The 18336-nt window shown below is 42.6% G+C and overlaps 1 protein-coding gene across 1 annotated transcript in view; it reads right to left on the reverse strand.

The window, feature by feature from the left end:
* Positions 1-18336, reverse strand: part of LOC138090261 (PR domain zinc finger protein 2-like) — a 129032-nt gene that overhangs the window by 66348 nt on the left and 44348 nt on the right. The window contains exons 4-5 of the mRNA XM_068985764.1: positions 17148-17300; positions 7308-7434 (exon numbers count right to left, since the gene is read on the reverse strand). Of these exons, the coding sequence (XP_068841865.1) occupies positions 7308-7434; positions 17148-17300 (280 nt within the window). The remainder of the gene's footprint in view (positions 1-7307; positions 7435-17147; positions 17301-18336) is intronic.

Genomic DNA, 18336 nt, shown 5'->3' on the forward strand with positions numbered 1-18336 from the left:
GCTGGGCAGACGAGAACCATGCTGTCACTCCCACCATCAGGAGAAAGCAGCAGCTCGTCACGTGATGACATGGTGTGCACAGTGTCAAATCCTGAGATACATCTCTATCAAAACGCAGTGTAATGAATGAATTCAGCCAGGAACTCCCGTAACATCTGACACTGGTTTAATCTAAGTGGTAAATGGCAACCCACTCCAGCGTTCTTGCCTGGATAATCCCAGGGACGGGGAGCCTGGTGGGTGGCCGACTATGGGGTCAACTATGCCGTCTATAGTCACGACTGAAGCGACTTAGAAGCAGCAGCAGCAATAAAGAAAAGCGGTTGCTTTCAGTATTTATCTTCTTCACTTTGAGAAACAACAGTAATGTTTTCAAATAACTCCTGTTTCTCCAAGTCTCTCCAAGTCATTCAACTTCCTAAACTATGCCAACCAAATTATTAACATTAATAAAAGCAAATTTGAGAACTGTCCTCAGCAGCATGTAGCAGATACTGTGAATGCCAGCAAGAGCACCATGCGAGCCCATCTGAAGCTGCAACTCCCAGTCTACCACCCAGCCTTTAACTGTAAGAAATGTCTATTAATTTTTAACCAGCTGGAGGGCATTCCTGGGAGTATTTATTCCATTCCTCAGTTCTTTAGAAGCAACTTCAAATATAAAACTATATATACTCTCTCAGTAATTCTATGAACATGAAGTTCATGTAGTGTTAACAGCCCATCTGTAAACAGGAATGTAAAACTGCCTAAGGAAATACTCGGTTAAGTTTTAAAAAACAGTAATGAATCCGTAATGTAAAAAGAACCCAGTATTCTTGCCTAGGCAAAGCACAGCAAATTGTTCTTTACTTTTGATACTTTCAAGTTACAATTGAATTTTTAAAAATCAACTACTGGAACTTTCTACATTCAAGTCTTTTCACCTTTTAGAAAACTTAATCATAATTAATTCTTTTTCTTCCCCTGTATGAGGCAAGTCTCACCTTCTGTTTCCATATGGACAGAAGAACCAGAATAACAACCTTACACAGAGCATAGCAATGTTTCCTAACACATTCAATTACGCTATATATTAGGATTTTTCCAATGCAGTTGAAACTCTGCAAAATGCTTTTAAAAATTTTAGTTAATCCTCAAATTTCCTATGAACAAAGTTATACACAGTAAGAATCAAGGGCACAAAAATACCAACCAACTTATCTCCCTAAATTTAGAGCAATTCAATAGCAGCAGAAGTAGAATTAGAAATAGAAAAAATTCCCTGAATCTTAACTGTTGAAAAAAATACAGAAACTGCACTGAGCTTTTAAAAACAGACCCCCGCAAAAATAGCAAGATCAACTCACCAGGCAACCATCAAAGGCAGGTCACCCAGTGCTGAGCAAAGGCATCATTCAGCTGGAGGCAGTGAGTTCCCCTGGGGACCAACCAGGACGCTGCTCACTTGAGTTCGAGGGGACAAGCTCACAAGCCATGGAACGTCTAATGCTAGGGCCCTATCTCCACAGAATCATAGCCACTTTCAAGTGGCCCACGCCCTGCTCCAACACTTACAACAAGACCAAGGGATGAGTGCACTGTAAGTGGGCACAGAACCTGCCCACCAGACCCCAGAAAGCTCAGGGCCCATCTGTCATCGTCCTCAGGCACCATGGCCACGCCTCTGTCATTCAGCCACCACCTTTCAGCTTTGGCCAAGGAGCCTCAAACAGAGTTGTTTGGCTGCTAGGGCAGGGCAGGTCAAGACATCAAATGTCACTGAAGCCCACCTGTTCTCTGCTCACTAAATGTATTCTCTAATTTTAACTTTAAACAGAACCAATGCGATCACTTCTACTGCTGCTGTCCCCAACATGTTGTTGCTGTTTAGTCACTCAGTTGCTCCCGCCTCTTTACAACCCCACAGACTGTAGCCCACTAGGATCCTCTGTCCCTGGGATTCTCCAGGCAAGAATACTGGAGTGGGTTGCTGTTCCCTTCTCCACCTCCACGTGTAGAACTGGACAAAAAGCAGAGTATTGCGCAGAACCATGTGGAAACCAGGTTTTATGGAAAACTTGGCTTCAAGTTCTGCCTCTGACATTCATTGGCAGAGAGGGCTTGGACAAGTTATCCACTCTCACTGGGTGTCCATTTCCTCACCTGGAGCCTTACCACGCAGAAGCAGAGGCTATGAGCTCTAGAGCCCTGGAACCACAGCTGCCGAGTCCACGCCCTCTAGAGGCTATGCTCCACAAGAGACGCCACCACCACGAGAAGCCCGCACACACCACAACTAGAGAGCAGCCCGCTCACCGCAACTAGAGAAAGTCCGCTCAGCAACAAAGACCCAGCATAGCCAATCAAGCAATCATTCAATCAAATTATTTTAAAAAGAAGCAGAGGCTAAATGGGATCACCCACAAGAGTGCTCAGTACCCCTCAGCCCTTCTCGGAGCTCATTCCTCCTTCCAGCTTCAGCACCATACAGCCCATGTGGCTCCAACTCTCCATCAGAGCTTCCTGATCCACCTCTGTTTCTACCTGCTGTTCAGCCCAGCTGTGTGACCTCTCATGTCCCTGTGAATTTCCTTCCCCAACTCATTCCCTCTTCCCCTCCTCAGTGTTCTTCACAGGAGCCCTCCCCACAGGGCTCAGCTATTCGACCAGAAGGCAACATCACCTCCTCTCCCAAAGGACTCTTGGCAATCCCCACCCTATCCTGGAGCCTGAACACACATCAGCCAGAACACCTGGTTCTGGTGTTCTGACCTGCACTGAACTCCCACAGGACAGGCAACACACTCCTCCTTAGACTTTCACACTCATCCCTCTAATCTCCCCTAACAATCCAGCACTATGTGCAGTGCTGGTAGGAAAGGGGCCAGTATGTCCCCCTGCAAAACTGAGTTTCACACAAAGACCCACGTGGCTTTCTAGATGGCTCTCCCTATACCACACATCTCCCCAGCAATAAAGCGCCCACAGAGCTAAAAGAACACCCAGCTTGGTCCCTCTTCCTGCAGCTCTCAGTCCCGAGACGTGACAGGGCCCGTCTCTATGTCAATCAAGTCACAGCCTCTGACAGGCTACCCCTGGCCAACCACCCCCAGTGACATACCTAACAACCCTGACACACATACTTTATTAACTTTACAAGACTTTTCTTGTTCATCTGTTGGCTGGTTGTCCCTGCACTCCCCAGAGTGTAAATTCCCTGAAAGCAGGAATGTGGGTTGTTTTTAGTTCTCTGCTACAGTTCTGGCACCTAGAAGTGTCTGACACAGAAAATATCAATACTTGTTAAATAACAAGGTGTGTGTGTGCGCCAGGCGGGGGCGGGGGGAATACCTCCAGGACTTTTATGTGAACAATTTAAATTATGGAAAGAGATGAAACATTTTCTTAAGTTGGTTATAATTGAACTGTCCTGTGGTGACTATAAGTCTTTTAAATAAATACTAAAAATAAGCTGATCTCAGGATCTCGGGGACTATTTAAAGTTTTTAGAAAAGATTATGTGACCCTGTTAAGTTATCTGATGGAACTGTGCTCTTTATAGTCATTAATGTTTTTGTTATAAACTTTGTCTTAACTGTCTAGCTATCAGCAATAAAACTACTTGATGCTATAAATAACTCTTCTAATTTCCTCCTCCTAATTTGCTATGAACTGGAAAGTCAACAGGTTAGAATAAGGCCTAAAATTAGAGTGAAGCGGCCTACAGTGCAGCCCTGCCATGGGAGGGGAGACGGAAGACCCCCAGCTTCCTTTGAGCTTTCACAGGTGCTCCATAAACACTGACAGATTAAATGACTCACAATTCTGTAGCTCCTCAAGAACCACATAAGTAACTGTCAGCCACATTTTGTCAGTGGCACTTGCTGGTACCATGGACCCACAGGCTGCACAGAGCTGTTCTTTTCTATTATCTCTCTGGCTCCTGACAGCAATCCAGTGAGGTTATGTAGCACAAGGGCCATTCCACATTATGACAACTATTTTTAAATCTATGGAAACTGTACCCCCAGACATGGTTTGCCCAGTCAAACACCTGGTAAAAACCCGAGTTCTGTGTTCTTCATTCCTTCCACTAAGCCCAGGGGCATTAAGACACTGCTGTTTCTTTAGAGTAAAAAGAACTACGGGTAAGGCTCTGATGCAGCAGAGACATTCTGCTGTTACATTTTGTATTTTAAAAAGAACATTTGCCAACACCATTTACTGCTAGCAAGCACATTCAACCCCTCATTTTTCACCGTAGCTAACAAGGAACAGAAATCAACACGTTAAAGACTTCTAAATTTGGCCTGTGTTACCTCACAGATCAGTCTTGCCGTGGAGCAAATAATAACAACCTGAAACATCCAACACTGGAAACCCTCCCTTCCTCTCCACTTGAAAAGTTTCAACCTATTCAAGGAACTTCTCATGTTCAATCCCATTACAGGGGCTACTCAGACATGTAAGTTAGGCTTATTTACAAAGGATAGAATTCATAATTCCAGTTCAAAGTGCCTAACATATGTACGTCTCTGGCCACTAGCAAAACGGCATGCTCCCTGGTCAGAGACAATATGAACTGTGTTCTCATAGCACTATGTTCCCTTCCTTCATTACAGGTTTGTGTGAGTCTTTGTTTGCCCATCAACAAATATTTATTGAGGGCCTGTTCCATGCCAACCATCTAGGCACTGATCAGCAACTTACTGATTGAACGTTTGTCTGCTCCCCTGTCTCCACAGGTGCCAGGAAAAAGGCTACTGCTGCTGTTTTGCTCACAGATTGCCCTGTGTGACCTCGCAGAGTGACTGGCACATGGCGGGGGCTTAGCAGACATTAGTTCAATGAGTGACTGAGACACAGAGAGGGAGAGAAGAGAAGGGGCCGCTTTGTATGTAAAGGAATCGGGGCTTTTTACTGCCCAGAACACGCTTCATGATCCACCAGCGATCTGATGAACTCTGAAAGGCACCACATGCAATGCACAGCTGTAGGCATAGCAGCTGTCATGCAAAGGAGCAGAGGCTCAGAACTGCGAAGAATTCAGCCCTTTGTTTCTCTCTGCCTGCCTCCTGACCTAAATGAAGTTAGGTCCATGGTCCATCTACCTGTCAGCTGCCTGTCTTCAACATCTGGCTTTCAGAAATACTAAGTTAATATATCTACTTAATGAAATTTATGTTGATTTATTCTCTGACATCACTGCCTGAAAAGGTATTTAAATGTCTGAGGTCATTTAAATTAGACCTAAAAAGAACTAAGTTAATATAAAAAGCTTCTCCATTTCAGGTCTTTGTAAGCCATAAATTAGCTTTACAGAGAGTAACAAAAACGTTTTGACTATTTAATAAATCATAAAGAGCAAACAGGACTCCTTACCGGTAAGCTGTTCAAAACAGTTAAGTTTTGAGAGTGAGGTTCATGTACTTATTTTAACTAAAACTTAAGATTCAGTGGGTTATACACAGCTTAGAGTAGTTATAAATAATAGGGTAATGAGAAATATGAACTACTGAACTCAATACAAAAACCCATCAATATGGACAGGTATAAAAATGAAGATGTGTAACTTCACATACCACTAACAAAAGTTTACTTTCAGTTTTTTCCTCCACATTCAAATTTTAAAAATTAAGAAAAAAGAAAAGAAAAAGGTAATAAAATGTTCTAAACCTGCACACCAAAGTACACTGAACAGAGAAAAGCCTTAGAATGAAGTTGTTATTAACCTATGACTATATTTAAATATGAGTTAATTAGGCTTAGTAACAGAGTTAAGATCTCCTGCCCGCCAAACTCCAGCCCCTGCAAATCACAACTTACCTGGAAAGGCTGGTGACATTAATTATACACAAAATAAACATTAAATAAAGGAACAATCTGAATTACCTGAAGAGTTTGCAAACAATTACACACTAGGCCTAGTATCAACAAAAATCTCAGCACTCACATAAAACAGTAGACAACAGTAAAAACACCTGGCAAATTTTCTAGACCATGATCATCTGATTCATGATCAAAGCACTTAATGATCAAAAACTATTAAGAGACAAGGTTAAACAGAGAACATGTAGTCAGGAGAAGGCCCAACAAACTGCCCTGGACGGATTATTGACTATACTGTGAAATACAAAGAATATGTAATAGAACAATCAGAATGGATTTCTTGCCTACATTTTTAAATATTATTTTTACATTCTTCCAAAATCAAGTTTACACTATGAGTTCATTTACAGTATGACTTCCACCATTCACTCTTCAGTGTTCTAAGTAAAGGACCGGACTCAAGTTCAGATGGCTACACAAATTTACTTGAGATGTAAAGCGACCCCCCAAAAAAAACGCCAAAAAGAAAAAATTTTTCCTATTACTGACAAACTACCATACTGTGCCTTGGCATACATTCAAACTGGGCTCTATGAAAGACTCACGAATTAATATTAAAATTCTCCATTAAAAGGAGAAAAGAAAGTGTAGAATGCCAGCTGGAAATATGATATATCCAACCAAAATACTTCCCTCCCAGAAATTATCCCCCGCCTTCTATTTAAGTGTGACTACGCTTTACCTTTTGTTTGAAAACCAAATAAAACTATTGGAGTTGAGTCAAAAGTAACACCGTTCAACTTCCATTTTGTTAAAGGCCTAATTTCAACAAGATCTGTGCTAAAATCTTTAGAGTGCTGCAGTCGTGCGCAGCGCGGTCTTGCGCGGCGTGGAGTGGCCTAGGGCCCGGCCCGGGGAGGACTAGGGGTCGGAGTGGCAGTGCCTTGTTCCGGCCGGGTTGGAGTGGGGTGGCCGGGACGGCAATGCGCGGCCCGTGGAGGAGTGGGGGCCGGGGTGGTGAGAGCGTCCTCTCCCTGCCCCGGGAGGCCAGCGCATCGGCCGCAGCGCGTCTGGCCCTCCTGAACAGTCCGGGAGGATGGGCACGAGGCCGCCGAATCTGCAGACCTGGAAATGTCACTCTCAGAACACATTCTGTGACGCGTCGCTGGCGAATAGCACAAAAAGCTAAGAATATATCGGGCATGCATGGCTTGGAGGGACCGGTCGCCGCTCCCACCCCCAAGTCCCGCGACCCGGGCTGTGGGAGAGGGAAATGACAACCGGCCCCGGCTCCCTCTCCGCGCGCGTCCGCTCACTTTTCCGCGCCGGCTCCTCGGCCCCAAGTTAGCTAAGAGTCCGAGCGCGGCGTCCGGCGCCGTGATTCAGCAGCGCCGGGGGGGCCGACACCAGGTCCGGAAAAGGTCATGGAGAGCCGCGGGCGCCTCCCGCGCCCAGATTCGGAACGCGCGGGAGCCAGGACAGCGGCGGGCTCCTACCTTTCCTGCTTTTCGGGGAGCTCCGCTTGCTCCGGGCGCTGGCTCGCTCTTCCTCAATCGCAGCTGCTATCTCGGGGTTGTCTTCCCCATTGTACCAGACCAGGAGCTCCTCGCCCGGCGCGATTGGCTGCGGGAAGAGAAGAGACAGGCGACGGCCCAATCAGAGCGGCGTTTGTTGGCGGGGCGGGGCGGGGCGGGGCAGGCGGGCGGCGCTCTTGACCGGGCGGCGCGCCGGAGGCCAACCCGGCAGGAAGGGCTCCTCCGCTTCGGCGGCAGCGAGCCGGGCGGCAAGGGAAGGGACCCTCTGCTGGAGGGAGGACCTCACTTCCTGGCCGCCTCCTCCCCCGAAGTCCGTCCGGTGGAGGTCGGGATCTGATAGGACCGGTTTAAACTTAAAACTGCTTTATGCTTCGGAATCTTACTGTTATAAGCCTCAAGACTACTCACGCAGAAAGAAAAAAAAACACCACGGAACCATATTGCCCATGAAATCGAAGCTGATGAGAAAATGTAAAGTGTAGTTTAAAAGAACCGGGCAGTCTGGAAAGAGAAGTGCTGAAAACTAATTATCAGCGCAGGTTTCAAGAGTCCAAGATTAAGTTAAGCATAAGAACCACACGCCGCTGCATACTTATAAACGCAAAGCTAATTATATCACAGAGATGCTAAAAGAGGCGGTGCGGAGGACGTGAGCGCCCTGGCAGCGCGTTATCTCTGCGCTGCTGCCAACCTGCTCCGGTCCTTGGAGGATTCGCTGCCTTACCCTCTGAGTCTACAAGACAACTTCGAAATTTAGAAGGAAATACCTGTAAATACTTCACGTGTCAGCTCCTAAAACATTCTTAAAGCCATGTATACACCATCATGCGGATTTTACCTAGAGAATAAGATCTTGAAGAAAAGATAATACTGAGTGGAAAGATTACACTCCTAAATAAAACTGAAGCAAATGGCTTATTGGTTTCTCTCACAATGACTCATCTGTCAAAAAGTTCTAAGTGTATCAAAACAAGTAATATTCCACCTATAACCCCGTGAATAAAATAAAAATCCATGAGTCCAAACTGATATGAACGAACAGTCAAGTAAATAAGGAAAGCTCTTCCTTCAGTAGATCCCAACTAATCAATGAAAAAGAAGTAATGGAATTAGAAAATCACAACTAGACATTCATGACAGTAATAACTGATTCAAGCAAGAATCATCAATAGATGCTAAAACTAGTAGATGAAAGTTTGAGCAATAATATAGTATTTGCATGATCTCAAAATATCTTCCCATAAAACATTAATTACCAAGTGAAAAACAGTATAATAAGTCAACATCACATGCCTCCTGATACGATGCACAGGAAAGAACACAGCATCATCTCTGGAGATTTATTTCTGCCCCAAATACATAAATGTGAATTAATCATAATGAAGCTTAACAGAAGGCCAAACTGTGGGGACAGTCTACAAAATTACTGATCAGTTCTCTCAAAACTGAAAGGTTATAAAAAACAAAGACTAGGTGCTGTCCAAACTAAGGAGACTAATGAAACATTACAACTGAATGCCATGGAGTTTTCTTCGCCTAAAAAGACATGATTGGAACAATTAACAAAATTTGAATAAAGTGTGAAAGTGTGTTATTTTCTCAGTCATATCCAACTTTTTGGGACACCATCCACTGTAGCCCTCCAGGCACCTCTCTCCATGGAATTCTCCAGGCACGGATACTGAAAGTGGATAGCCATTCCCTTCTCCAGGGGATCTTCCCCATCCAGGAATCAAACCTGGATCTCCCACATTGCAGGCAGATTCATACTGGAGTGTACAGATTAGCTAATAAAATACTGTGCTAGTGTAAGCATCCTGATTTTGATCACTGCACTATACTTACAAAAGAGGACTGGATACGCTCGTTTTAGGGGCAGGAGAAATTCCATCTAAGATGTCAGCTTAGAAACAACATAGTTCTTCAACATACCTTCTATTCTAGATAAAGCCTTTGAAAGTAAATATTTTGTTTCATTCTTTGCAGAACTCAGTGCTTATGTTATCCAAATTTTAAAATATTCTAAATTCTTTAAGATAAAAGAACAAGCCACTGTTTCCTTTATTTCCCCAAGGATGGCTAAAACCTGCTGTTTTTGTCTTTAAACCAATGTGTTTTCCTTTCTTGAATCAGTTATACCTAAACCAAAAAACTAACACATGTATAATATTATATAAAACATATAAAATTTTAATGCATTAAAATATCCATTACAGATGCCTTTTGGAACCCTTATGAAATAACCTGTTTCTGTTGAAGGAATGAGCTTCTATAAATCAACTAATTCTAGTTCCAAGTGTATAGTATGCTTCTCTATGTTTTTATTACAAGTCACATATTTATGAAATGGTGAAGTTATATATATATATATAATCACTTGAAGTGATTAGAGTTTGCAGAAATATGTAGTGTTAAATAAAACCAAAGTAAAAAAGAACATGAAAAGGAGTGAGGAAAAATCTATCACCCATTTATTCCTAAACAAAACAATATAACCAGAACACTGGCTAGAAGAACCCACCAGACATCTTCAAGATTCCTCCTCGACTCAGCCCAAGTGTTCACATTTATTCCACTTCAACCTTCTGCAGAGTACCAACTGTACTAGCAACGGGAAGTTGATAAAGAGCACAAACTCTCTACTTAGGAGGGTACTCTTTTGTAGATGCTAAAAACACAAAATATCTCAATATCTGTCTTTACCACTAATACAAAATTTCTAAATGGTTAATGAGCTGGTGAGCAGCTAGATTAGGAGCAACCCAATTTGTTACCTATTGAACACCCTTCAAAATTGTAGTCACTGAGACAGCCATTACTTTACTGAGCTATATGCTTCCCAACTTAGTAAGACAGCTACACAAACAAGCGTTTATGAAGGGGAAAATAATACACCTTTTAAAATCAACAATTACTTGCGTCTCCATCGTACTGTTTATTTCTTCTGCACTGCTAAGCACATTTAAAGTTTTGTAAGAAAATTTACGTCCCTAGACACGGGAAATATAAACCCACATTTTAAAACATAAAGTCATGTTGATGTATGGCAAAACCAATACAATATTGTAAAGTAAAAAAAAATAATATAATAAATAAAATGAAATAAAAAAACATAAAGTCAAAAGTCCAAACAAACTTTTAAAAAAATTATTTTGATATTTAACCAAAAAACAACAACAAAAAGATTTAAACTTGTCCTTTGGGTTCTAACAGGTTCTATAAGAGTGCTTATAGAACTAAGCACTCTCTCTTCTCTAAATATTAGTAAATATAAACTCAAAATGTTACCAGGGCAATTAGCTACAGGCAATAATTTCCAATATTCCTGACAGTAGGGCAAATTAAGAGAAATACTCCAGAATCATGAGAACACACAAATGCTTACCCACCTACAATCTTATCCTGAAGCATGATCTTTTAAAAAGTCAACAGTCAGACAGACTCAACTCTCAAATGGGTGAACAGAACTGAAGACTAAAACTAGTTTCCATACAAGCCAGAAGCCCCACCCCTGATCTGATCCTGCCCTATCTCACTAGCCTCATCCACCATTCCTCTCCTCTCTCCATCTCCTCTCCTCTTTCCTTTCTTTATAAAAAAGAAGGAAAGAAAGAAAAACCAAACAACCGCTGGGCCCCCATCTAGCTTACTCCCACTTCAATACCTCTGCTTCTACCAGAGCCCCTCTTCTTGAAATGCTCTTCCTGTAGAAATTTTCTCATGGCTGGCTCCATCTCATGGCAGCATGGGGAGGGAGGAAGTGTGTCCACATTTGCTCTTTCCTGACCTACCAGAGCTAAAGCACCTCCCTGACCATCTGGTCACTCCATCATATTATATTATCTTCAATGCATGTATTGTTCTTGGAAGTTACCTTGTTTATTTGTTCACTTGTTTATTATCTGCCACCTCCTCCATGAACTGGAAGCTCCATGAGACCAGAGACCTTGTCTCTTCAGTTCATTACTACAGAAGAATACCTACTATGTAGCAGACACTCAGCATTTGCAGAATTAATGCAGACATAGAGGCAAACAATAGAATAGGAAAGACTACAGATCTTTCCAAGAAAATTGGAGATACCAAGGGAACTTTCATGCAAGGAGGGCACAATAAAGGACAGACATGGCAAGGACCTAACAGAAGCAGAAGAGAGTAAGAGGAGGTGGCAAGAATACACAGAACTGTACAGAAAAGGTCTTCATGACCTGGATAACTGTGATGATGCGGTCACTGCCTGGAGTGTGAAGTCAAGTGGGCCTTATGAAGCATTACTATGAACAAAGCTAGTGGAGGTAATGCAATTCCAGCTGAGATTTTTCAAATCCTGAAAGATGATGCTGTTGAGGAGATGCACTCAATATGGCAGCAAATTTTGAAAATTCAGCAACAGCCACAAAGAAGGGCAATACCAAACAATGTTCCAGCTACTGTTCAACTGCACTCATTTCACAGGCTAGCAAGGTAATGCTCAAAATCCTTCAAGCTAGGCTTCAGCAGTATGTGAACCAAGAACTTCCAGATGTATAAGCTGGGTTTCAAAGAAGCAGAAGAAACAGAGATCAAATTCCAACATTTGATGGAGCATGGAAAAAGCAAGGGGATTCCAGAAAACCATGTACTGCTTCAGTATGTTAAAGCCTTTGACTGTGTGGATCACAACAAACTGTAGAAAACTCTAAAAGAAATGGGAGTACCAGACCACCTTACCTGTTTCCTGAGAAACCTGTATGCGGGTCAAGAAGCACCAGTTAGAACCACATATGGAACAATCAACCGGTTCCAAATTGGGAAAGGAATACAACAAGGCTATATATTGTCATCCTGTTTATTTAATTTCGATGCAGAGTACATCATGCAAAATGCTGGGCTGGATGACACACAAGCTGTAATCAAGACTGCTGAGAGAAATATCAACAATCTCAGATAAGCAGATGATACAACCCTAATGGCAGAAAGTGAAGATGGAACTAAAGCCTCTTGATGAGGGTGAAAGAGTAGAGTGAAAAAGTTGGCCTGGAACTACATTCAAAAAACAAAGATCATGGCACTGGATTTCATCATGTCATGGCAAATAGAAGGGGGAAAAGTGGAAGCAGTGACAGATTTTATTTTCCTGGACCCCAAGGTCACTGCAGACAATGACTGCAGCCATGAAATTAAAACTCTTGCTCCTTAGAAGAAGAGCTATGACAAACCTAGACTGCATATTAAGAAGCAGAGACATCACTTTTTCAACAAAGGTCCACATAGCCAAGGCTATGGTTTTTCCAGCAGTCATGTACAGATGTGAGAGTTGGACCATAAAGAAGGCTGAGCAACAAAGAACTGATGCTTTCAAACTGTGCTGCTAGAGAAGACTCTTGAGAGTCCCTTGGACAGCAAGGAGATCAAACCAGTCAATCCTAAAGGAAATGAACTCTGAATATGCATCAGAAGGACTGATGCTAAAGCTGAAGTTTCAATACTTTGGCCACGTGATAAGAAGAGCTGACTCATTGGAAAAGACCCTGATGCTGGAAAAGACTGAGGGCAGGAAGAGAAGGAGGCAACAGGAAGAGATCGTTGGATGGCATCACTGATTCAATGGACATTAGTTTGAGCAAACTCTGGGAGATAGTAAAGGACAGGGAAGCCTGGCATGCCGAAGGCCATGGGAATGCAGAGTTGGGACACAACTTAAGAGACTGAACAACAACAATGAAAAACTGATGAATAGGTGAATGAATGAAGAGCAGGCTGACAATCCACAGGAATTTAAAACAGTTTTTAATCAGATTACAAACAAAACCAGTGTTGAGATTTCTCAACTATCCAGTTGATAGCTGAGAAGGTGATACAGAGCCCAGAAGAATATCATCACATGTAAGTTATTTACAAAACCTAACCCAAGCTGGTTTTAGAAAAGGCAGAGGAACCAGAGATCTAATTGCCAACATCCGCTGGATCTCGAAAAAGCAAGCGAGTTCCAGAAAAACATCTATTTCTGCTTTATTGACTATGTCAAAGCCTTTGACTGTGTGGATCACAATAACTGTGGAAAATTCTGAAAGAGATGCGAATACCAGACTACCTGACCTGCCTCTTGAGAAACCTATATGCAGGTCAGGAAGCAACAGTTAGAACTGGACATGAAACAACAGACTGGTTCCAAATAGGAAAAGGGGTACGTCAAGGCTGTATACTGTCACCCTGCTTATTTAACTTCTATGCATACTACATCATGAGAAACGCTGGGCTGAAGAAACACAAGCTGGAATCAAGATTGCCAGGAGAAATATCAATAACCTCAGATATGCAGATGACACCACCCTTATGACAGAAAGTGAAGAGGAACTAAAAAGCCTCTTGATGAAAGTGAAAGAGGAGAGTGAAAAAGTTGGCTTAAAGCTCAACATTCAGAAAACGAAGATCCTGGCATCTGGTCCCATCACTTCATGGGAAACAGATGGGGAAACAGTGGAAACAGTGTCAGACTTTATTTTGGGGGGCTCCAAAATCACTGCAGATGGTGATTGCAGCCATGAAATTAAAAGACGCTTACTCCTTGGAAGGAAAGTTATGACCAACCTAGATGGCATATTCAAAAGCACAGATATTACTTTGCCAACAAAGGTCCATCTAGTCAAGGCTATGATTTTTCCAGTGGTCATGTATAGATGTGAGAGCTGGACTGTGAAGAAAGCTGAGGGCTGAAGAATTTGATACTTTTGAACTGTGCTGTTGGAGAAGACTCTTGAGAGTCCCTTGGACTGCAAGGAGATACAACCAGTCCATTCTAAAGGAGATCAGTCCTGGGTGTTCTTTGGAAGGACTGATGCTGAAGCTGAAACTCCAGTACTTTGGCTACCTCATGCGAAGAGTTCACTCATTGGAAAAGACTGTAATGCTGGGAGGGATTGGGGGAAGGAGTAGAAGGGGACGACAGAGAATGAGATGGCTGGGTGGCATCACTGACTCGATGGACGTGAGTTTGAGTGAACTCTGGGAGTTGGTAATGGACAGGGAGGCCTGGCGTGCTGTAATTCATGGGGTCGCAAAGAGTTGGACACGACTGAGCGACTGAACTGAACTGAACCCATACAAAGCTTAACCTCACAGAATATAATCACTAGTAAAAGAATCTAAAACGCCTGATGCATACTTGAGCAAAATCAAAGGTCAAGATTGGAGGAGGTCTACAAAGATTAAAGCTCCGTTACTTCCAACAAAGAAAAGTAAAAATGATAGTACAGGTAGTCAGTAACACTTTGAGTACTTAGGTTAGACAAGGAACTCTTCACAGAATCTTGCACATGTTGGTTTGTTTAATTTTCATGACTGTATTATTAATGTTCAGCTTCCCCGGTAGCTCAGATGGTAAAGAATCCGCCTGCAATGCAGGAGACCTGGGTTCGATCCCTGGATCAGGAAGATCCCCAAGAGAAGGAAATAGAAACCCACTCCAGTATTCTTGCCTGGAAAATCTCATAGGCAGACGAAGCCTGGTGAGCTACAGTCCATAGGGTCAAAAAAGAGTCAGACATGACTTAGTAACTAAACAACAATAACAACACTATTAATTTTACTATTACCTCCATTTTTACAGATGAGAAAATTAAGACAGAAGGTATAACTTCTCATGCTTCCCTGTCTTCTTCCCTGTGTTTCTCTTGAAGGCAAAATCTGCTCACAAGTCAGTCTGCTCCAGAGTCCCTATTCCTATTCATGACACTACTGTGCCTTGCCAAAAATAACAGCTACTATTTATTTAGTACTTATCACATGCTAGAACTCTACCCACAATCACCTATGCAATCCTCTTGATAACCCTCTGAGGTCAATATATAATTATCTGTATCGTACAAAGAAGGAAACTGAGGCACAGAAAGTGACTTGCCTAAGGTTGCACATCTGGTAAAATCACAGTGACTTGCCTTGGGTCACAGAGCAAGTGAGGATTTAATCCAGGAGTCTGGCTCCAGAGTTCACTCCCAAACACTATTCTCCCTTGCTTCTCAGCGGTTCTTGGCTTTGCCATCAGAGATGAACACACCTCAACTTCAAGTCTGATGAAAGCATTGCCAAGTGTCCCAGCATCTCCCTGGGCTCTCTCTGCCCTGGAACCTCATTTCCACTCCCTTGACTGTCTCATATGCACACCTCATTGGTATCTTCTCTCCACCAGGATTCTCCTCACTGATGTAATCAGATGTAACTTCCACTTTAAATAAATTTGAGAAACAGAATGAATTCTTGGATCAAAGTGTGAACCCAATCTCAGACTCCAGTGTAACAAAACTGTACAGTAATGCCTACTAGGAAATCACGCCAGAAAAATCATCCAGCAGAAAGAAAATGGGAAAGAAGGTTACAGAAGTTTTAAATAAGAAAGTACTACAAAGAAATATTTCCTGCAGGAACTAGAAGCAAGAACGTGCGTTTGGATGAGAAAAAGGACAAACCAACTGGCTAAATCCGACAGGGAAAAATACAAAGGAAAGCAAAGGAAAACTAAACAGCTCTAAGATAATTTGCCAAGTTCTACTGCGAGATACAGTCAAAACTCAGCATGCTGCAAAGATGACCATCATCTTAAATGCTTACTCATCAAAGAGTTTTCAGCTCCATGGAGATTAAGTTTTTTCAAGGACCGGCCCGCAATCTATGTCATTTTTAATGAAAGTAAGTGAATAAAGGAAAACCTGCCTTGTAGCAATTTTAGCAACCATATCTAACCCAGAAAGCAAAGAGCAACAATCCTCTCTCTTTAGAGCTTCAAGACTTGGCCTTTGGGAACATTTCCCTGTATGGTGAGTGCAGATTTGCCTTCCAGGAGAACATGGAAATGAGGGAGACAGATGAGGGCTTGCTTGTTGCAGAGATAACAACCCTTCCAAATTCTAACTTCCCTGAATGTACTCAGTGACCCCTGACCGCACCATAAACTCCAAAAAATGATTTTCCTCTTTTTTTCCTTTAGCAGAAGTAAGAAACATGTTCTGTGTAATTTTCATTCTGAATAAAATTCATGGAAAAGATGGGGCTTCCCTGGTGGCTCAGTGGTAAAGAATCTGCTTGCCAAGGCAGGAGACACAGGTTCAGTCCCTGATCTGGGAAGATCCCACATGCCATGGAGCAACTAAGCCCACGTGCCACAACCATTAAGCCTGTGCTCCAGAACCCAGGAGCCGCAACTACTGAGCCCACATGCTGCAACTACAGAAGTCTGCGTGTGCTACAGCCCATCCTCTGCAGCAAGAGAAGCCACACAGTGAAAAGCCTACAGTGCAACTAGAGAGCAGCCCCACTCATGTGACGAAAGAAAAGCTTGAGCAGCGACAAAGACCCAGCACAGCCAAAAATAATAAATAAATACACTCATATTAAAAACATTTAGGCAAAAGAAAAGCTAATCCAAAGCTACATTAGACTGAAGACTAAGAATGTGTTTTCTGTTAACACAGAACCACCAGAGCTGTTGAGTTTTGTACAGTTAGATAAAGTGGACCGTCAAGACAGTTCCCAGTGCATTTGTGTCTTAAGAGGAGAGAAGTATCTGCCACATACATGCTTAACTCATCAGTATCAATAAAGATGCCGTATGTAATTACTTAGCACAATCTTCATGCTTTAGTGCCCTTCCTCACATAAGCAGTGGCAACTGTATAATTAAAACACAGACCTTTCAGGGTGGTGAATCCCTTTCAAATATAACCCTTTCAAAGTCTGCAAAGTCGTCACTGATAGCCGTGACTAAGGACAGCATTTGAAGAAATGCATGTAGAGTATCTAACAGCAGACTAATTCTAACACTCTTACCTTTAAAGTTTTATAGTAAATGGCCCTGTTGATTTCCAGTGGAAATAAATTTTGCTCTTCTCCTGAGCAAGCCCAATTCACATAGCGCAGCCAGTTCCCCTTCTCTGGATCGGTGGCATCAATGCACATCCATCCCAAATTTGGGTAATAGACCTTGGATGGGGGAAAAGGACAGCTGTTAAAATAGGGGTATCTTTTAAATGTTTCCATTTTCAATTTTTAAGACAATTCCTGCTCATTATATGGAAGTACTCCATAAAGCATTTCACATCAACAGAATAAGCAGCATAAAAAAGGAAATAAAAATGAAAGCTGAGGTCCAAAATGATATAATCCTCATTAGTTATTTTTCTATTTGGGTGTAATTTTTTTCTGTTAAACTTTATGTGCTATATAATAAATGTGCTTGATGGTCTCCAAATCCTTCGCAAACACGAACACGAGGCCTAATGATAGCTCTCCTCCCCATAGAACAGAGAAGTGCAAGACTGCAGCAGTGCTCCTCAGCACCCAAACGCCCTGAGCCTCCTGGGCTGTTCAGCAATTCCAGAGTGGGGGTCCAGTCCTGCTGGGGTCCACAGCTCAGCAGGTGCCTTTGCTGCAGTGCTGACAGAAACTTCAGTAAGGAAGCATGCAGTGTGAACCTCCCTCCATGTGGGTGATAGGGCATGATGCTTTTTCTGCAGACTCTGTTGACCTTAAACACTTCTCTACACAGAGAATCTGTATTCTGGGAAATATCAGTTTCCTTCTGAAACAAGACCAAAATCCTGACCTGTCTCTGAGGAGTCAGATCAACTCCACACTTGCAAGACAGAAGCCCTCCCTGATTATCCACTCTCCATCAACTCCTCCTCCTAGAGGCCTCTGGCTCTCATGCCTTCATTTAAAGAGAGTATACTGAGCAGCTGTTTCTTACTTTGTAGATACATACATACATACATACATCTATGTTCTACTTTCCCAAATTTAGACTGTAAAACACTTGATTAGGCACTGAAATAGAATCAACTGGTGACAGTCTATCAAAAACAAAGCAAAAGAAATGAGTCTTCCACTTTCTCCTTTGGAAGAAAGGAGAGAATCTTGATGCTTCCATTTCTTTCCTACAGTCAAGACCCTCACTGCTCACGTCTTCTTTTCACATTAAACATTGTTTGTTTACTGCAGGTTTCTTTCCTTCAGGAAC

This window comes from Capricornis sumatraensis, chromosome 14 (genome assembly GCF_032405125.1).
Source record: "Capricornis sumatraensis isolate serow.1 chromosome 14, serow.2, whole genome shotgun sequence".
In the NCBI taxonomy this organism is placed as follows: domain Eukaryota; kingdom Metazoa; phylum Chordata; class Mammalia; order Artiodactyla; family Bovidae; genus Capricornis; species Capricornis sumatraensis.